A 21,913-nucleotide genomic window follows, 5' to 3' on the forward strand; every position below is an offset into this window, starting at 1 on the left:
AAGTTCTTATCGACCACCTCGACCACAAGATGGCAGTGTTTACTCTGGAAGCAGACAGGAGAACGCGCCCACCCACAGTCTAATCTGCAGAGATATAATGTTCTTTACTCCTATTTTACAGATAAATAAATAAACAGAAACCATATATATATATATATTATATAAACATGAAACAGTTACATCCCAAATAGCATAAAAAGGAAAAATCTCTGTCACTTTCTCTCATGTAAGATGCAAAGAGTGATATAAAGAGCGTAGGTGGTCTATGTTCTGAGTTTCTCTATAAATGGGTAATCTGGTTAAAAAACAGGGTGACTTTTCCACACTGAATTTACTTGTATCAAACTTCACGTCCTAAAGTCGAAAAAGCAGCAATTATGTCTTAATAAGTCTTTATGACAAGGACACACGTTCATCACACTATAAGCAAATGTGATGGTATATCACATTTTTATCACCTGATCAGCCTGAAAATTTACCGTTACAGAAAAAATGACATTCTGAATCTTTCGATAGTCATGTTTGATCTCTGCTGGCACTGAAATGGTTTACCAATAACACTCCTACACTCCCTCCCTCCTTCCCTCCCTCCCCTTTTCCATCTCCCCTTTTCACTCTCTGCTGCTCTTCCTATCACAAGTACACGCTTTGTCTGTTTGGAGATGGCGAGGCCATCCAATGATAGAAGGAATCAATAGCTGACGACCATATGAAATGCAACTCATTATCAAAGAGAGTGAAAAGGTAAACTATTTATTGCTCGGGGACCCTCACTAAAGAGTCATGTGGGTGCAACTACGGATACATTTGTTGAAAATCGTTTTGGCGTGAATATTTACGACATTTTTTAATATAGCTTCCAACTGGATGTGTTTATTTTTATTGCTCATTGCTTAATATTATTCAACTTTGATCTCAACACATTTGTCCAAGTTTCATCTGGAAGCAATGAGTTCTTACTTCGTCAATTCCCTCTTAACTAAATTTAAAGGGGGTGATTCTCTGCGCTCCAACTACTATGACTGCTCAGGGTCTGCGCAGGATCTTGGAGGCAGACCATCTGTGCTGTACGGTCACAATACAGGATCTGTTTTTCAACATCCGGCTCAGTTCCCGGAATTTTACCATCACGGTTCATCATCCTTCTCCCACGCATCTTACCAGCCGCAGAACCCTGGCCCAGTACCGTACTCTGGAGAAGCCACGGGAAACATCTTAGGGCAGGATACTTTACAGAGGCCGTCCTACTCTAGCGCACCAAATCCGGATTTTGGGCAATTTGGGGATTGCAATGTAAAGGTAAACAGTATCAGAGATGACTTGGAAAGTGCGGAACCTTGTACAGCGCAGCTCTTCCCATGGATGAGACCACAAGGTGAGATGAGAGAAGAGAAACACCTCCAGCAACTCTGTCCCCGCATAAAACATTATAGACTATATAGGCCTACTTATTACCCCCAATTAAACGCTTTATGGCACCTATAGATTACTGAGGAATTGACACCCCTTGATTGCTCCAGGTTCCTCCTTATACGACATTGTTTAATGGCAATGAATAAAACCCTGTGTGGGTTTTTAATTATTTTTTTAGCTCATATTTAACAGAGAGAGAAAGACAAACTTATTCAAGAGCGGAGAAATCAAACAATTTAATTTGAACTGAAAAAGCACGTCTTGTTTTCCCACAGCTACCGGCCGGAAAAGAGGACGGCAAACCTACAGCCGCTACCAGACGCTGGAGCTGGAGAAAGAGTTTCTGTTCAATCCGTACCTGACCCGCAAGCGGCGCATCGAAGTTGCTCATGCGTTGGCCCTCACTGAGAGACAGGTGAAAATTTGGTTCCAAAACAGGCGCATGAAGTGGAAAAAAGAACACAACAAAGAGAAGTTTCCAAGCGGCAAAACGGAACAAGAGGAAATAGAGAGACAAAACCAAGAGGTATCAGAGAAACAAACATCAGAAGAAGAGGACTCCTCCGAGAAAGTCTAAATACTACTTTCAGCAATTCTAAATAGTCAACTGACTATAAAAAAGTGTATTGGATCAATCAACTGTAATTGAAATAAAGACTCAGATGTCAATACACAAAGGCAATTTACAAGATTACTGTAATCGAACTCAAAGTCAATCATATGGGCCTTTTCCATCACTGAATGTTTTGTCGATTTCTACAGCTTATGAGGCACTTTTTTTTCAGCGGTTGTTGAGGTACGATTTTAAACAAAAAGAGGGATTATTTCTGCAGCGTGTTTGAATGAAGCCATCTCATTTATTTTCTCGACAGTTACTCTTGAGGTTACGATTGCAGTGAGGGCATATGAGGCAATGCTGTATGTCTACCTCATGCATGACACCGCATCCCTTTCATATCTTCAATATCAGTGGGAGTCATAATCCACGATGTTCGTTCTCTTCAGTAATTCTGTAATACCCAGTAAAACAGGGCGACATCTGCTTTTGAGGAATCAGCATTAGTGAGTGCAGTGTTGTATCATTAGCACTTTTTGTAAATTGTATAGGTTTACTGCTCTTCAGCCGAGCTACGTAATCTGTGTTATTGGGTCAATCATTTTGTCAGTGTGCATCCATGCGTTATGCTTTCATAAGAGGGGATAAATAAAACGCACAATGTTATTCTGATTGTGTATGTGTGTGGGTGTGTGTGTGTAATTATTTGATATCCCAGTTCCTGTTCTCTTGTATTTCATACTGTCTTTAACTGGAAGTGGTTCCTGAAAGAAGCCACAATAAAATGTATGAACTGAATCCAATTTGTCCTCTTTCCATTGGATTGTCTCAATGAAAGGGTTTTCTTCAGAATGCAAGACATTATTAGTTCACAGACATAAAGGAACGTCACGCTTTTCAACCAGAGAAAAATCAGTTACATTCATCTTGAGTGCACCTAACTAGGCCTAGTAGAAATTTCAAATGTGTTTTAAGCATCTGGATCAAAGAATCTTAACTATGGGTAATATTGCTCGGGATAACCTGGCACCTCAGGAAACTATACATATGGCAATGCACACGTCACAATTCGATATGTTGCGTTACATCACGATATCATAATTTGATTCTATTAAGAATCAATTCCAATTAATTTGGGTATATTTCAGTTATAAACCGGTATCTACTGGAGAGCATGTAGCTCGAAACATCACGTTTCTTTGTGTGTCTCTTGGTGAGCTATCTAAATTTATTTGGAAGTATCAGTGTGCCAACTTTATTGTGTGTTTACATGATATGAATACACAAATAGTTGAATAAAATATCGATACATGGATCTAAAGTATCGATACAATATAATGAGAAAAAGTTTAGCGATATATCGATCTTTAATTGTATCAACACACAGCCACAATGGGTTACTAAGACAATGGTAATGCAGAGTTGTGCTTAAATCTATAACAACCAAAACACACACACACACACACACACACACACACACACACACACACACACACACACACACACACACACACACACACACACAATAGCATATTTAATTTGAACTTTATAGACCTAAAACGTTTTCAGATTCAGGTGTAGGCCTATTGACAACAAAGGGTCCAACAAACCCTTTTTTAACCCCGAGACAAAGGTTCAAAATCAGCACTCCGTTTCATGCTGGCAGTTTTCAGGCTTCTATGACTCTGCATGGTTGAATACCGTGCAGTCAGGTCTCAATCTCTGTCTCAGATGCCTCTAAATTGTGATACCTTTCTTTTAGAGCTTTGGCTGCCCAGTTCAGTCTGTGGGATATTTATTGTCTGAGATCAAATATTTGAGGATACTGAACTCCTCTGAATTCACAGCTGTGTAAACTCTGGTGTACAATATACTGTGGTGTTTAATGTGATTTGTGAGATTATTTTAAAAACGAACTGTGTATACATTTGTAATTGTTGTAATAAAAAGATGCAATCAGGCAATAAGATTCTATTACCCCAAATAATAGTATTTGAAACATCATTTCAAATTATATGATGCGAAAGAAACCACATTCTGAGATGGCGATGGTGAGTGAAAACATTTATGAGATGATTTGGGGATTTAGAGTTTGGTGTGCATGTTAGTATACAAGCTTACCTCGTAGACTGCATGTAGATCTGCTTACCAGCATATAGCCAACGCAAAACACACTAAGTGTTGCGACAGTCCTCGTAGGAAGGGTCGTAGCAAGGAATTCTGGGCCCCCTGACTCTGCATTGCACTGGGGCCCTTGTTAAAATAGTACAGTTTCAAAATCGTTACGACCGTTCACCCCACAAGTTACGGCCCTGCTCGTAGACAATTAAAGCCGATAATACGTGCACCCAAACAAAACATTTTGATCATAGAATACAAAATAACAGAAGAATGATTTAAGTGGTTTAGTTTTTGTTAGTAAAATATAATATCCAAGACAAAACTGTCAACATCTTAATTTCAATTCGATACAAGTAAAATACATTCTTACACAATGTACAAAAGCTGTGACAAAACTTTGAAAAAAGCTCATAATAATTAATCAGTATAGTCGTTTCGATGGAGAGTAGGCCTATGTATAAGTTTTGCATATAAAAGTAAAAAAATAAACTTTAATATCTATTGACGAACATGAAATTACGTCTAAGTTTGACGTTGTCCTTTTTTTTAGGTTGCCCCCAATTCCATTAGGCTATTTTTGCGCCATCCGATACGTTAGCTGCATTTGTATCAATGTATTAATGCATTGATTCATAACCAGCCCTTGGGCATTAAGCGTCTCAGAAAATCAACTGTAGACCAAAAGAATATTCAGAATTCTTGGAAGAGGGAAAAAGTGTGGGAGGTCGCTGCGTAGTGGTTTTTAGTTTTATTTTAAGTTATGTAAGAATATGAGAGAATATATATTTATATTTAGAGAGTCTGTGATCAAAACAGTAAAAGCACTATTCTATAACACTATTATTTATTTATTTATTTATTTTTTGCTGCCAAAAAGTGTTTTACAGACTGATGATATCGGAGAAACTTTTGAAGTTGCACAATGAACTTTTTCTGCTTTAAAGAACCCAGAAACAAATACCATCTGAAGAACCTATAAAATGTAACATCAAGAACGTTTTTAATCTCCAGAGTACCATATAGTCACCTCATGAATCCCATACAGCAAACATCGTTTCTTAAAAAGACGAAGGACCCATTAAAGAACCTTTATATTTAAGAATGTGTGCTCAGTGTCTAACTCAAATTATGACACTTCGTCTTGATGTAGGGCTACCAGTTCAAGAAGAGCTCTTGTTTCTCTGTTTCTTGTCAAACTAATTATAAAATATTTTATGGCACATTCAATTGTGTTATTACATAATTATATAATTATTATTATTTATTTCTATTTTAATTGATTTTGTAATAAGCTATGAAATGAAGATATAGATATGAAGAGATCACGGACACTTTTACAGCTTCCTCTTCACCCCCCCATCTACTGTAAAAATAGAAAAACTTCATAAACATTATACTTCTATGGGATAATATAGTTAAGACGTTTTCACCCATTAAAAAGCTGCATCCTTCGCATTTATGAGAACATCACAATCTCAGATGATCTCACAGTTTCAAACGGGCAACTTTATTGAGCTGTAATCTTTAATTACTTAAAATCTAAAAAGCAAAATTAAAACGTTACTAACGTGCAATATCAGACTTTCTTCGTTGAGCCTAAATGGTTTCAAATAGCAATAGGGTAAATAGCAGTGTCTCATTTAAATATTTTACATTAATTGAATAATATAAATGATGAGAATGTGTTTGCTTATCATTATATAGCTTTTCAGATGTATTAAAAATTATATTGAATGTACATTTTCTGTGGGATCGATGAAAAAATCCCACGAAACAATTCCTGATACTGTGCGGCCAACAGAATAATGCTTGATCTGAAGTAAAAAGAAGCTATTTAAAAATCTTCTAATACAGGCAAAGAATACAAATACATTTAGAAAAGTTTATGACAAAAATACACCCCCTTTAAGATACAGTATTAAACCTTTCTATATACGATTACCAATTTGTTACATTTATAATTTTCTCTCATTTCTAAGGCACCGTTTCAGATAAAATAAGACTAGTTTTGAAAATTAGCAATTTCCATTACGACATTAATGGAGACGATTAGATTAAGTTCTCAAAATAAAAAAAAATAAAAAAATAGTATTTCGTGTTATTTATTACAAGACATGAACAATGCATAATTAGGAATAAAAAAATAGTACATCATGATTTAATGTTTTGTGTTACAGTCTTTTAAACAAACCTGAAGCTTTTTATAGGCCTACTAAAATTCAAATGCATGCTTTTGTAAGTTGTACTTCGATACATGTCAACGAATATAGTCTGGAAACAAACTAAAAATTCTACATTTCAAAATTTAAAACGCTGCTGTATTACACGCTTTTCCACTTACTGACATGCAACAACAGCACAAAACCTATACGAAAAATATCCAAGCAAACTGCTAGCTCAAGCACAAAGTGGTTACTACTAGAAATATAAATAATTCTTAATGCATACCTCGCATTTGCTGATTTGGGCCCTTTTTGGAACTGCTGAGCTTCAAGAGCATTGCCTTCTCGAAGTTAACCTACAGCCTATGCTCGGTCACTTTTGGGTTATACTGCTTTATTGCCCCAATAAATGTCGGAAATAAGTGTTTGTTCCTAGATACAGGAAGCAATTCTTTCCTCCGCGCATGTTTAGTGCTGTAAAAAGCTTCCACGTTCCATTTGTCTATTCTTCTCTTAAAGTCACCAGACAAAAGAGGGGAACAGTGTGCTATTATTTTAGGGTAACTGGTCGATTTCAGTTTTAGTCTCTTGTGGTACATTTTGTTAGAAAGCGTCTTTCCTTTATTCTAAGGAATTATCTTTAACTCCTATATCGTTTTTTTATATCACCACACGCATTTTCATAGGGCCTATTTTGAAATATCGTGATACTTTGCAAAACAGACTATGCATGGTGTATCTCCTAAATTACGAATAACGTTACGAATTATTAAGGGGAAGAAAGAATGCATATACTATATCAGTGGTTCTAAATGAAGTGAGGTCGTGCTTTCTCTCTTTTAACGAATAAAGATGGCGGCGACCGACTTGCTGCTGAAGCAAAGCCATAAACTCACAGCTGTTTATGAAAATTTACAACTTTGTGATAGAACTTTATGTGTGGTTCGGCCAGTGGATTGGCTCAAAGGGGTCACGTGAACAGCTCTCTGTGAACATGAACTTTTTATGATTTCCCAAGTGGCTATAATGCAGCATTCTTTTGCTCAGGGCGCAGTCAGTAGCACCTCTGTCCTTTATGTTTTCTTACGTTTTGTTAAAGTAGAGGAAAAGGACATTTCTCGTGATCTGACGGATTTTGTGCGTTAATATGGATGGAAAGCACGACGTCATGCTGGTACGAACCGTCTTTAGATTTTCACATCAGCTGAAAGTGCATGGGTCAACATTTACCAAGGACCTTGGTTCATTCTTCCCTAATTTGTCAAGTTGCACTTCCGTCTGCCTGCCTTGTGCATCTTTTAACACGGCACGGGATCCTGGTTAATCGACGAATCTACGTGATTATTTTGGATCATTCCAGTGAAGCGATGATGAACGGGAAAGGAAAGGTAGGACTAGACCAATAGTCGTCTGTACTCCACTTTTTCCAGCTATGTCATGATGCAAACCGGTGTACACAGATTTCCTTACATAGTAGGCTATCATCTAGAGCACGCCTTCAGAATAACAACACAAACAGACAGAAGAAACACATTCAAGTTTAAAATAACTGGCTATTACCTACTTTATATACAGTAAGACCTCAGGCGTCCCATGATTTTTTGATACGCAGTTATCGATAATGATGCATATCGCAAATATCTGTGGCTATGTTTTTAAAATGCAGACTGATTTATTTGCTAAAAAAGGATATGTTTATAGTTATTATTATTTTACAGAGTGTTACAAGATGGCCGCTGAATTCAAATTATTGTTTGTGAATAACAATGAGTTGGAGTTTACAGATGACCAAATCTCATTAATGAGTTTCTGAATAGTAATTGCGAAACCCTTTTGTCGGCAAACACATTTTGCGATTTTCTGCTATAAGTGCGGAAAAGAGTTGGATGTTGCTTCAGCCATTATTGTTTTTTGGTGCTTAGTGTTTGTGGGATAGTGTTTCTCAGAAATTGCTTTAATCGATTAAACATTTAATCAGTGATGGGTTCATAGTTTGAGGATTTGAGAACTAACACAGAGAATTTAGTCTCAAAAGCGTCAAGAGCTTTCTTATTTATCTTGAGGATCTTTGTTTAGTGAAAATAAAGATTGTAATCAACGCAATAAAACATATAGGCTAGTAGCTACGCTGTTTGTTGTTTTAGACAGTTTGATAATTATTCATTCAAATATGAATAAGCAAATTCATCTGTGATTTTGAATTACACTCATGTGGGAAATTGTTCTAGTGTAACCATAAACTCGCACACCTTATTTCAATTCTTGCTCTGTGATGTCATCTAGTGACGAGATTTGGGAACTGTGGTGAAATACTCAATGTCTGTGTTTGGAAAGGTCCTCTAGCATCCCTTGAAACAGGGCTCAGCGAGAATGTGACAACAATGAGGAAGTTATAACCATTGTGAGTCGTTTATGTCTAAAATTTAACTGGTCTTTTCTGATCTTTATGTTTCATTATTTATTTATTTACTTATTTTGTTGTATGGAGTGTTTCTCTGCTCATAGAAACTGACCTTGCGCTTGCGTTGGTTATTCTTGTTTACAAGCTTTCTTTCTTTCTTTCTTTCTTTCTTTCTTTCTTTCTTTCTTTCTTTCTTTCTTAACCCATATTCCATACTGTATTATGAAAGGAAGAGTGAGCTCTTTTTTATGCAATCAAGGGGTGAGAAAAAATAAAATCATATTTAAAAATTTCACCCTATCAGATTTCATATTTCATATTATTCTAACGATAACAATAAAAGAACGTCTGCAGTCTCAACCATGTGAGAATATCCCAGCACTTCAAGGGCTTAACTCACAACAATAACGTCATGGTGTAGGCCTACAGAGCTGTAGCCTATCGATATTCAATAATACCTCTAAAGATCAATTATTATTAATTTACAGAAATGAATAGTGATTAATGGTTAGTCTTTTTCGAAGAGGTTTACTTTCGCCATATTTTAACCAAAGCCTTACTGTGATATCCTACTGAAATATTTATATATTAAAATTGAAAGTATGTTTAATCATTTGTTTTTATTAATTTGATATTTCTACAATACCAGACACTATACGCTAGCCTACAACGTTGATACAACCGCACTAAATATATATATATATATATATATATATATATATATATATATATATATATATATATATATATATATATATAACAGCCTACTGTAGCTAATCGTGTCATACGGCACTGATGTTGTCGATAAAACAAAACAAAACGATACAAAACAAACCGAGCTAGACTTAATTTAAAATGGAAATGATGACGTAGGCCTATGTTTTAATTGTGGATTTGGGGTTAATTGGGTTTGGTCTATCTTTTACCTATTACCATTAAAGGTAGCCTATTTATTGTTTTTAATTAATTTAGGAAAAATGCTTGTTTGCGTTAAGTGGATACACTAAGCTTGTTGAAGAAAGCTTTCATGATGCATTGTACAAAATTGGTCCAACATTTAGACATTTACGGTGTTTAAATATTCTGTGCGTGTTGCGCATTTGGAGAAAGAAAGACAATATTATGATATAGGAACTGAAAGCCAACATTAAATACATAAATAGTGCATATGTAATAAAAAGGGTTTATGCAACGGTTGCCTTTTTATTTATTTTTTTTATTTTTTATTTTTTTCAATGTGCTCAAGGGATAAAGTCTTCTTAAAACAAGCATAATTACTTTTCGGCAAGTAAATAGCCGGCAACTAGCCTGCAGTCGGCTCATGTCTGTGCTTTGGATAAAATCCTTTTATAGTTAGAGAACGCGTTTTCTGACTAAACAGGGATGTTGTAAGAGCTTAAACAGACTAACATGTTAAAGGTCAGTACAAGTTCGTGTTTGAGAGTTCGCCTGTGCTTTTCTGTTATTCTCTTATGCCCATTTGATGCCTGCATTTAAATTACCAAAAATTTGAGCAATGCACATTTCTAACTGATCAGAAAGTCGCAATTATAGCAGCATGTTCAATTTTACATATATATTTCGTTGGAGAATATGGAAGCTATGAAAACGTGAACTATAAAACACATTTATATTATAAATATATATTAATCGCATCTAGACTTTTTGCGTGACAAGGATAAAAACACTTGGGTCTTAGTGTTTTTATATGCCCTGGGAATTCCATTCTGCGCAACAAGAGGGCCCCCACCTTAAGCGTTATCCTGTCGCCAGAGGTGCTCATGATTGGTCAAGCACTGATCAGCTGGTCCCTTTCCCCGCGGTCTCAGATTGGCACCTCGCCACCCCCCTTCGGCTAAAACCAAATCTCAGATAAAGTAATGGCAAAAAACACTTGGACTATAAAACACAACAAATCATAACACCCGGACAATAACACTGGCCACCCCATGAGTTCCTATTTCGTCAACTCAACTTTTCCCGTCTCTCTACCCGGGGGACAGGAGTCTTTCTTGGGTCAGATACCGCTGTATTCCTCTGGATATTCAGACCCTTTAAGACACTATCCAAGCGCCACGTTCGGAGCTACCAATGTCCAGGACAAGGTTTATACCTCATCGTACTACCAGCAAGCTGGAGGCGTTTTTGGGAGAAGCGGGTCCACCAGTGCTTGTGACTATACAACATCCAATATTTACCGAACCGCTGAACGCTCGTGTGCACTCGGAGGTCTGGAAGACTCGCTGGTTCTACCCCAGGACCAGTGCAAGACGGACTGCACTGAACAGGGCACAGAGAGATATTTTAACAGTGAAGACAAGCCGGGCACTCCAGTTTACCCGTGGATGCAGAGGATGAACTCGTGTAACGGTAAGACACACGTTTCAGATTTTGACCTATTCCATTTCATAGAAATAGAGGCGCAATTCACATTACTTTCCAGAAGAAAAGAGTATAATCTTTAGGTAAAGTTATACCCAGACGAAAAAAAACAGATGCAGTACACCCTGGACATTGCGCTTTTCAACAACGCAATGATTAGAGTAGACATAACCATTTTTATCCAAAATCTTCCAAATACTGGAGCAAGACGCACTCAATGCGTCCTTCCAATAGTAATATAATTTCATAAAATCACTCCTTACTTTAAACCACTCACATGCAGATATAATGCAGTTGTCAAACCTGAGGTCACTGAAGTAATAGGCTAATCAACATGATAATGATAACGGCGACACATGAAACAGTGTTTTATCCTCTTCGTTTTCCTGTCAGTGTTGTTTTTGTTGGATGTTGACGTAACATGTCTTTTTCACTTTTTTTTCTTTTTTTTTTTTTTTTTCCCCGACAGGAATGCCTGGCAGCACTGGCCGCAGGGGTCGTCAAACCTACACTCGGTTTCAGACTCTCGAACTGGAAAAGGAGTTTCATTTTAACAGATATTTGACCAGAAGGCGAAGAATTGAGATATCACACGCACTGTGTTTGACGGAGCGACAGATCAAAATATGGTTCCAAAACCGTAGAATGAAATGGAAAAAGGAGAATAAAGTTATAAACTCTACAAAGGTCAGCGAAGAGGAGGATGGTGGAAAGGCGGGATAAATGTTAAAAAGCAGTCTCCTAAAAGCACTGTACATAACATGTAGCCTGCAGTTATAATTAATATGTACTGGTCTGCCCAACATTAAAAAACTACCTATTATATCTTATGTTGACATAAAAAGCTTCAAAAGAGACATTCTTTTTTATAAAATCACGGTTTTGTGGTATTAAATCAGGCGTCTTCAGAAATGACGGTAAAGAGATCCCATCTCACCTCTACTGTATATTTTACGACATTTGGCCGTATTTTAATAAACTAATAAGAGAAATGTTGTCTCGCTGTTTGAACATTGTATATAATTTTAAGGAACACGAGATCATGTAACATCGGATTAAAGGCTTCACACTGAATATGTATTTTGGTCCACGTTTTGTGCTAGAAAAAGAAGAAAATGGGACATTTGATGCTTAATTTATTTTGTCGTCACATTTGTATACTTGTAAATGTGAATGCACTAAGAATATTACGTTAGCTTTCTTCATTAACAATGTCATTTTATCAATAAAATGATTTTTTTTTTACAATTATTGTGGTGTATTTTTCTGTATGTCTATATGGGCGTCTGCTGTGGTTTTATTAGGGATGTGTGCCGCATTATAGCCAAAGACACTGGCTACATTCAATTATCATCTTATATTTATGCGTTTGTGTAAAGCACTCTAGAGGACACATGAACATTATTTGACAGACATCTGCTTTAGTTTGTATTATATTATATTTATAAGAATGTAAATAGCCTAATCTTTTCACAGCACTGTAAAGCTGTGCTGGTCAAACGAGGCAGTTCGACTCTCTAGAAATCCTTTCAGTCGTATATTTATCATAGATTCAGGCCTTAGCTTGACGATCAAAAAGTAGACTAACTTATTTTAAGAAGTCACAATGCTTCATACGAGCATATTTTTCGAATGGAAACACTGAAGCACTCAGGATTGCTTTGAGAGTCTATTCCCCTAAAACACAAAATGATTTTTATAAACGACATGAAATATATAACATTGCCTTAATTTTGCTTACGTTTGTTTGTAAATACGACAGTTTATATTATGCAGTGAAAACAATGTTAGAAAACGATGCAGTAAGAAGGCTCCACGAAATGTGCAGGTGTTTGGGCATTTTACAGTTTCCCCCAGTAGGTGACGCCCTCTGCTAACGTGGGACGTGGCGCGCGATGGGGAGGCACCATTGAGTTGAACCTAACGATCATCATTTCGTCATCATTTGTAACCATAGAGCATGAATTACCTCTTGAAGTCATCAGAGAGAATTTACGACTGGTCAACAAAGGCACGTGATGCCCTAACGCTCTCCCATATTTGGCCGCATACATGGCAAAAACGAAGTACAGTGCATTGCTATAATTCATTATTACATCATAAATTGTACGGCGCTGGATTTTAACGACCAAGATCTACAAATCAAGACATTTTAAAACATCCAAATGAGCTCTTATTTTCTAAACTCGTTCTCAGGGCGCTATGCAAATGGGTCTGACTATCAGTTACTAAATTATGGTTCTAACGGCGCTATGAACGCTTCTTACAGGGACTCCAACAGTATGCATTCCGGCTCTTTCGGTTACAACTACAATGGAATAGACCTAAGTGTAAATCGTCCCAACAATGGCCATTTCGGGGCAGTTGGAGATAATTCTCGCGCTTTCCAAAACCCGGGTGAGGATACCCGGTACAGACAGTCGAGCTGCTCGCTCTCGTCTCCAGATCCCCTGTCTTGTGCCACCAGCGAGACTCTGGAATTGAAAGGTTCCTCTCCTCCATCTGATCAGAGCACACCAGCGGGCAACAACAGACTCGCCAACAGCAACAATCTCACCAGCAGCAATAGCACACATTTCGCAGACACAGACGACACCAATGTCTCATCAGAGACCGAGGATGGAGCACAGACAAACACCATCACACGAATGCAAAAGCAAGAATCTGTCGCGACCTCGACTACAACACCTAACGACGGTCAAACTCCACAGATATTTCCATGGATGAGGAAACTGCACATTAGCCATGGTATACACACCTCTCTTATTTTGATTTAGATGTCATGACGTGACATTAGTAAACTCTTATTTTTTTATAATTGTCAAAATTACAATATGTGCTTCACCATGAACTATAGTAGCCTATTTGTTATTGGTTATATGTTAATAAAGAGGAAATGCATGTAATACTCTTCAGATTATCATAAACAGTCTTATTAATTTTTGTTCTACTGTTTGTCTTAAAGTAGTATGCTAATGATTAGAGAGAGACCATTGACTTAGTCAAAGTATAGTTTAAATATAGAGAATAAACTCCATCTGGCAGGTGACTGTGGAATTATTGTGCAGCACAGAAGCCATAAAATGGAGCAGTTGGCTCTAAAATAAACGTCGCTTTGAATATACATAAAATCAGCCAACAGTCCAACATGATCCCAAATGTAACAGATATCTAAGTCAATTTCCGTTTGATAGCTTGGTGTTTGCTTATTATCTCTTTGCCCTTGCTTATGCCAGATATGACTGGACCTGATGGGAAACGGGCTCGAACAGCCTACACACGCTACCAGACGCTCGAGCTGGAGAAAGAGTTCCATTTCAATAGATATCTCACGCGCAGGAGGAGAATAGAGATAGCTCACGCGCTCTGCCTCTCAGAGAGGCAAATCAAAATCTGGTTCCAAAATCGCAGGATGAAATGGAAGAAGGACAATAAACTGAAAAGTATGAGTCTCGCTACAGCGGGGAGCGCATTTCAAAATTGATCATATAGCGTCCATAGTTGTAAAATCGACTACTGTTAAAGCGCTGCACCTTTCAGCTTGCTGATATCACCTGGCAACATGTAATTTCCCCGTGCAACTCAAATTGTCAGCTGTTGAATATTGTTATCATCACTTATGCTAAACTAGTTACAGTTACCATAAAATGAGTGTGAATGTCAAGTGTGTAAAGTTTTTAAATTCGTGGAAGCATGTTCCATGTGAGCTATTTGTGCAACTATTCTAGACCTGTTACCAGAATTATGTACAGTACAACTCGCACTACCTAACTATCGTAAGTGATAGTAAGTGAAAAAAAAAAAATATATATATATATATATATATATATATTGTTGTATCCTTGTATTGAAACGTCATGTATTATTCAAGCAACATGCTATATTCTTGTTATGTGCCGGGCTTATTAATTTCTCGTAGATGATACCTGCATTGCGAGAAAAAATAAATATTTTCGCACTTACATTTGTGTATTTAGGCTGCAGCACAAGATTAATTTGGGCTCATAAGATGCCCTATGAAGAATGTCTTTATACAGTAGTGACCAATATGTTATTTGTAGTGCACAACGTGAGTTATGAACGTTCTGTGTTAAAAGTTTGAGAAAAATGTTTTGCCATTGATATGTTTATGCGATCTCTGCCATTTTTGTATTTGTGTCTAAACTGAAAATGAGTTTAAAATAAAATTTTCTCTGTCTAATATGATAGTCTCTGCATCTCTGTAGGTCTGTTTGGATAGCGAACTCAGTGTAGCCTTGTGCTCATTTTTACTCACCAGTTCATTGCCTGATATTTTACACTGTAAATTATGAAATGAAATTAGCTACAGATGCAACTATTACAAACAACCTTGACTTATAAAATAAGAACTGATCTACAGTTTAGCTTAGGCATTGATATGCTAGGACCGTTTGGATTCGGTGCAGAAAATTACATATAATAAGGCAATCTTATAACTTAGCACTTGTGTGTAACAATAGCTCAACCACTTAACTTACCTCGCAATGCTCAAACCAGATGAACAGAAAACTATTTTACAGGTAATTTTGCAATCTGCATCATTTGTATGAAACACGTACAGCAAACATATATTATACGCAGAATATTTTCTTCTGAAGTCAGTCCATAACACCAATATGTAGCTCTTGGTAGCTCTAAAAAGTCACGTGAGGTCCATAAAGTTAGTTTTATGGTTTTAGGGGGGTTGACAATGTGCTGCATAATTCACATTCTTGAATGCAACTGACTGTTTAACTGCTTCAGCGGGATTCTAAAGGTTGTGGGCATGCGGAGTCTTCTCAGTAAACTGGGCAGACGTAATATCCCATGCTGACTTGGCTGTCAACAATCATTTTTATAATTTTTTATAATATTTTTATTTTTATTTTATTTATTTTTTGTTGTTGTTGCTGGATGTGAAACGATAAGCAGACTGTCTTCTCTGTAGTTCTCAAGTAAGTCTTCTTAATTTTGTCTTTAGATGGTTATTTAATTTAATTGTATTCAAAAGGATCAGGCTTTTTAGCAAATTGTTATTTTAGCTGAAAGGTTTACACGTGGAAGAGAATGCAAAGATTGTTTACATTATTGATCAAAAATACCCATAAATTAGGTTTACGTTATTGATTAAAATTCTCGGTTATGAAATTCAAATAATGATGCCTGCTGCATATTGATATTGTACCATGTAAGTGCAAGGTTGAACCGTCTGAATTTTTCAATAGCAAAGTTTTTTATTTTTGGGTTGATTCTGGAAAATATATATTTTCATGAATACTTGCGGAGATAAATCTAAAACCTATTCCACTTTTATAAATAAAAAATATACTTGGCAACAAATGTCCAAAAATATTTGTGTGAAACGGTCTCTAGTTAGCCCTTAAAACAGACAGAGAGAGGTTACATGGTTCATGTACCAATCAAGCAAACTGAAAAATTAGAGGGAAAATACGTAATATTTGTATTCTGCCCACATGATGTTTTTTCACATTATACTGTATCTGGATATTGCAAAAAAGGTGCAAAAATTCAGAGACGCCCGGAAAATAGAAAATATGGCCTCTGGTTTGTTTTGGTTGAGAGAAAAACAAGACATACAAGTAGTGGTCTGAGAACAGGATGTAACTAACTGTACAATTTGCTCTTGATCGAAACGGTTCCTCGATTCATAACTATTAAAGTCCCATTGTACCCCTATAATGTGTTTTGCATATTGATAGGGGTAATCTGGGCGCTGTTCTCATCAATTATTCATTGGGAAGGGATCACTCAGAGGTCAGGAGACGAGAGTGGCACACATGCCTTCCCAGAGAAGCACTGAGTCCGTGCCAGTCTGGCTGGATAGGTTGTTCTATGCAGTTTTGGAAAAAAAAAACCCCGCTTTTACTCAATACAGGACAGGCTTGTTGTCTTAAAGGCAATTGTGTACTTAGAAAAATTACATTTATAAACTTTATTCATTACAATGAATTGAAAATGAAGCAACCTTGTTGTAAGAGATAGGAAGGATTAATAGGGTATACAATGCTAAAAAAAAAAAAAAAAAAGAAAAAAAAAAAGCTATTTTTACATTCTGAATCGCAAAAAAGTCAAAGCGCCATGAACGGTCAGTTTTGCTGTGATTCATACTGATGCAATGCTGCTTCATCACCAGCAGGGCCCGCCTCACACCAAACTCTTGATCGGCCCTTACTCCTTGTTCACACCCTGAAATTCTGAAGCTTCAGGTTTGTTATGAAGGCAAAATGAAGTTTAGGGTACAAAACAAATCAAACAGACGTAATGCGTGAAAATGGGAAAGTTGTTCATATCTCACCCAGATATGAACAACGTTATTGGCAGAATGCTCAAAAACTATCCGACGAAGGGTATAATCATTAAGACGGACATGCCTACAGCGAGAGAAATTTTTTTTTTAATATGATGAAATTCTAAATTCCCAAATTTCAACGCTATTAAAAAATATAGAAATGGAAGAAAGGAATCATTAGTCTATAATGTGACAGCTCGAGGCATGGTAAGGATCAGAGTTCACGTTGAGGTCACTCATCTGTAACTGTTGGCATCACTGTCATCTGTGGTGACAAAGACAGTACTGAAAAACACAAAGATATTTGAGAGCAGTTATTAGGCCCATGCATATTCTGACTGAAAGCACATAAGATACACCCGACAAAAGGATAGCCATTTAGGCACGTTTTGAAGCACTGATTTATGCTATTTTATATTTGATCGTATTTGTTTCTATTTTATTTTTCGAAAATGATAATTTACCATATTGCTCATTTTAATTAAGCCTATTTTATGCCTATTTTAGCCTCTATTTGCATCTCCTAAACCTGTAAAATAAATAAATAAACTGCATTATTTGTCATCTTTATGAAAAATCACAAACACGAAAAAGCCAGGGTCAATTAAAATAATTCTTAAAGCATATTTAATTGGCCTTTTTAATTACTGTTTTACTTGATAACAGTGCAACAAAACAAAACATTGTGCAGCAGCTGGACGCTGATCAATGATATTTCGCTTAAGATTATCCTGAATTGTTCTTCTTTAATCGATCCTTGTACGCCCAAAAGGTTCTGGGATGTCTCAAACGAAACTGTGGTAAGGCAAGTCCTGCAGAGACACAGACGAAATGAAAGTCTGACAGAAAAAGAAAACATGCTGCTTAAAACATAAAATTTTACAAATTGATTGCAAAGAAAATGCAGAGAACCGAGAAACAAGATTGGGGACCACAAAGGTTTACATATGGTCTCATGATTTCAAAATACAAGCAACGAATCAGATTTGTGATAATGTCTTTTCTTTCGTGTTTTGACAGTTGTTGTATTGATTTGAGATATTACGTTTTTAGAGAAATGCGTGTTCATCCTGAATTGAGATCTTGTTGGTAGGGTATGGTGTAATGTTGAAGAGGTAATGTAAAGAAGTTGAAGTGTTGAGGTAATGAAAGTAAATAGCAAATAATAGCAAATAATGAGATGTACACTGAACGGATTTTGGTCATATACTGGGTGGAATTGAAAAGTTAACTGTGTGATGATGATCAGCGAATCAACGGCTTACGATTAAACAGTTTTCTTGGCCTTGCAGAAAATAAGTTGAACTTCTAGCGGTGATGTCTGTCATCTATATATACCCTGTAGATCCGAATTTGTGTGAAGAAATAGTCGCAAATTCGTGTCTTGGGGAATATGTAGTTGACATAAACACAACGTCATATCGGAAATGGTGACACCATTTCTGTCCCTTGCAGTCAGTTTCTTTGCTTTTTTGCATTATATTTATGGAAACCAAGTGTTTCTTTTGACTTCGTTTGGCGTAAACATCATGTGAATAATCATAAAAATTAGACAACGCATGATGACAAATGTTGGCCTAAGACAACAATTCAGTGTGTCAAAAATTGAAGTAGCGAATGACTCCCAATTTTTGGTTTTCTTGCATGATCATGACGTTTAGATTGGCCTTCACTCAACGTGAAAGCCCAGAAATGCTTCGGCTACCACATGTTTTATCACATTTATCGCAAAACTGATAAAATAAAATATCTAAACTATTGTTTCATGTCCTTGGGGCAAGACAGAGGACTTTCTCAGTTGCAACGCAAAAACGCCTAATTTCTATACGAACACGCAGAGGCTCAGTGACATAAGCGCGTTTGCATGAGCGATCTTACACACCGATCAAGCCACAGCCTGTAGGGTCATGTAAACGTAAACGGTTTACCTTAATCGGAGTAAGGTAAGGTTCACTTTTTATTTGTATTATATTTATTATTATTATTATTATTATCTCTGTCTTGTTGCTGTATTGTTTGTGCACTGGAAGCTCCAGTCACTAAGACAAATTCCTTGTATGTGTAAGCATAATTGGCAATAAAGCTCATTCTGATTCTAAGGATCAGATGGGCACATGTATTGCCCAATAATTAATCTTCTTAAAGACTAGACAATTACATTTAATGGAAATTAGTTATGAAATTGAAATGCGTAGATCTTAAAAAAATATTTTAGGGTGTATTAGGCTATATGATAATACAGTAATCGACAATATAATAAAACTTGAGAATGTGATGGTTATAGCATTTCAAAGAAACCCGATGACTTGTCACAAACTGTTCTGGAGTGAAAGTTAACAGTGTTTTATTATTCTAATAAAAGTGTCCATGTCTCTGAGTGATGACGACTAATAGCAGCCGGTGCCAGCCAAACATCACTTCAGTCTATTGTATATGGACTTCGAGGATGAACTGATGCCATCTCCAACCATAACACATGGGATACTTCATATGCCATTGCCTGAACCTTGGATTTAGGATAGACCTCACCGAAATTACCGGCCGGTTGAACTGCGATGCACCTAGCTGATCTCCACCTGCATTACCTTGTCTAATGATGAACTACACTCTTGAAATGGAACATACAGACTGTCAATTAATTGCCAACAAAACCCTTCATCAGCCAACTGACAAGGACAATGCATCTATGTGAATTTCTGCAGTTAATCCAGGATGGATTTAGACATTAAATTTACAGAATCTTCATACTTCAAACTTCATACAAAATCTTTGTTTAAACACTGACCCTTAACACTTACTTAGTTTAATCATTTTAAACCATAACTTGCTCTATACATAAGTAATATTGGCATTAAATTCATGATGTTATTCAGAGGGGAACTGGCTCCCACAGTGAGCCTGGTTTCTCCCAAAGTTATTTTTCTCCATTAACAAACATCTTATGGAGTTTTGTGTTCCTTGCCACATTCGCCTTCGGCTTGCCCACTGGGGTTCTAAATACAATTATTATTTAATTACTTATTTTTAAAAATAATTCACAATAGTATTTTATCAAACTACACAATGATGACTCTAAGACAGCATAGATATTACAGTTTCATTTTATGTTAATGCATGATTTTCTGTAGCTGCTTTGAAACAATGTCTGTTGTGAAAGGCGCTATACAAATAAAAATGACTTGACTTGACTTGACTTGACTGTAACCCCAGGCGGACACCAAGGGATTTCACGTGTTAATCATCAATCCTTTGGACAGACTCCATACAAAAATGACAAGAGACAGGTATTATTTAAGACGTTCAGGAAGTGGATATGCTGTGAGATGTCATTTGAGAAAAGCGCTTTTTGACAATTTAATTAATTTCTCTTTGCTTTTAGATCACATGCATGAGTACATTTATTAAGTGGCCTGTTGCATAGCCTTCAATTTTATTGTTAGGCCTTCCATTTTTTTTGCCAGATATGTCCATGTACTATGCGTAATTGTATACATAATTGTTAACGCAGGTACGTCTGTGTGTAATTCTGACATTAATACATAAAATAGCTATTTCACTGCGAATGGAAAAGAGGCAAAGGGTTACACATCTCTTATTTGCTGTCACGTGATTCGTTAAATAATTGATGAAGAGGCTGCAGAGCAGAAAGGCAAAGCAACCAATTCGTCAAGACTGGCTTTCCGCCGAGCTAACTTGTATCTTTGAGTTTGGGAGAAAATTCTCCGGAGCTTTTCCATCGCAATAAGATATCCACATTGCTGTGAACAGAAGGGAGAACTTAGGAGCAGTCGCACATCATGTAAAACATCGCACATTGTGAGTAAGTCTATATTATACAATTTAGATATGTTATACTGAAGTTGCTGGAAACGGACTTATCGCCTGACTAATATGTAGTTGAGGCCAATGTTAAGAAAAACAGTGTTTTCGCTGTTCGTGCTCTCGATCTCAGCTAATTTCCATAATAGCCTACTGTATAAATACACTACATTTTTCTGTTGTCATGACAAATAAACTAGAATACTATAAAAACAGCACATAAGTCACAGGTGTAAGACATATTAGTGAATAATCCTAAATATTCTTATTTACCTGTTATGTGGTCTATTGGGTTATCGTGGACTCTAGCCTGAGGGCCGTGAATGCGAATACAGTGTCTAGATTTTGTTGCAGTCTTCTGCTCTCACATAAGACTACTGTTAAAAACTACGACAATGTAAATATTTTGCCTATACCAATTGGCCCATCTCGATGATTCATTTCAATTGAGTGGTCGTTACATTATCATTGTATGCTATACATCACAGGGTGAGGGGCTGGCAATATCAATAATAAGGTTAAGGAATATCTGTAAAGGCCTACACCGGCTCATCTGGGAGTGGTGACTGTCGCCCTGCCTACCCAGTCCGAAAACCTGTCTATGACTAATCAACTCCTCTATGAGCACGTGCGCAAAGTAATGGATCACTAGAGATCAACTTGAGAGATCAAAGGCCCCCAGACCTTTGTGGAATTGATCGCAGGACAATACCGAGACAGCGGCACTCTCTCATCTTCAACATCAGTAA

The 21,913-nt window shown here is 36.7% G+C and overlaps 4 protein-coding genes across 5 annotated transcripts in view; all 4 read left to right on the forward strand.

Moving 5' to 3' along the window:
• Window positions 1-642: 642 nt before the first annotated feature.
• LOC127423151 (homeobox protein Hox-B8b-like) lies at window positions 643-2,760 on the forward strand. The gene is made up of 2 exons (XM_051667261.1): window positions 643-1,375; window positions 1,689-2,760. The coding sequence occupies exons 1-2, from the start codon at window positions 949-951 to the stop codon at window positions 1,988-1,990; spliced, it is 729 nt and encodes a 242-aa protein (XP_051523221.1). The 5' UTR covers window positions 643-948; the 3' UTR covers window positions 1,991-2,760.
• A 4,554-nt stretch (window positions 2,761-7,314) lies between these two features.
• The window catches only part of LOC127423112 (src kinase-associated phosphoprotein 1-like), a 79,141-nt gene continuing 64,542 nt past the window's right edge, over window positions 7,315-21,913 (forward strand). For both annotated transcript variants that reach the window (XM_051667174.1, XM_051667177.1), the window contains exon 1: window positions 7,315-7,640. The gene's annotated coding sequence lies outside the window, so the exon portion shown is untranslated. The remainder of the gene's footprint in view (window positions 7,641-21,913) is intronic.
• Window positions 10,379-12,336, forward strand: LOC127423116 (homeobox protein Hox-B6b). The gene is made up of 2 exons (XM_051667182.1): window positions 10,379-11,023; window positions 11,505-12,336. Exons 1-2 carry the CDS (start codon window positions 10,603-10,605, stop codon window positions 11,756-11,758), a joined length of 675 nt encoding a protein of 224 aa, XP_051523142.1. The 5' UTR covers window positions 10,379-10,602; the 3' UTR covers window positions 11,759-12,336.
• On the forward strand, window positions 12,534-15,228 carry LOC127423114 (homeobox protein Hox-B5b-like). Its single transcript, XM_051667179.1, has 2 exons — window positions 12,534-13,783; window positions 14,272-15,228. Exons 1-2 carry the CDS (start codon window positions 13,201-13,203, stop codon window positions 14,517-14,519), a joined length of 831 nt encoding a protein of 276 aa, XP_051523139.1. The 5' UTR covers window positions 12,534-13,200; the 3' UTR covers window positions 14,520-15,228.

This window comes from Myxocyprinus asiaticus, chromosome 32 (genome assembly GCF_019703515.2).
Source record: "Myxocyprinus asiaticus isolate MX2 ecotype Aquarium Trade chromosome 32, UBuf_Myxa_2, whole genome shotgun sequence".
NCBI classification, from domain to species: domain Eukaryota; kingdom Metazoa; phylum Chordata; class Actinopteri; order Cypriniformes; family Catostomidae; genus Myxocyprinus; species Myxocyprinus asiaticus.

What these genes read in the sequence shown, in the direction of transcription:
- LOC127423151 (XM_051667261.1), top strand. Translation starts at nt 949, where the DNA reads ATGAGTTCTTACTTCGTCAATTCCCTCTTAACTAAATTTAAAGGGGGT. An exon ending in CCCATGGATGAGACCACAAG is followed by an intron (nt 1,376 to 1,688) that starts GTGAGATGAGAG and finishes GTTTTCCCACAG; the next exon opens with CTACCGGCCGGAAAAGAGGA.
- LOC127423116 (XM_051667182.1), top strand. Translation starts at nt 10,603, where the DNA reads ATGAGTTCCTATTTCGTCAACTCAACTTTTCCCGTCTCTCTACCCGGG. An exon ending in GAGGATGAACTCGTGTAACG is followed by an intron (nt 11,024 to 11,504) that starts GTAAGACACACG and finishes TTTCCCCGACAG; the next exon opens with GAATGCCTGGCAGCACTGGC.
- LOC127423114 (XM_051667179.1), top strand. Translation starts at nt 13,201, where the DNA reads ATGAGCTCTTATTTTCTAAACTCGTTCTCAGGGCGCTATGCAAATGGG. An exon ending in GAAACTGCACATTAGCCATG is followed by an intron (nt 13,784 to 14,271) that starts GTATACACACCT and finishes TGCTTATGCCAG; the next exon opens with ATATGACTGGACCTGATGGG.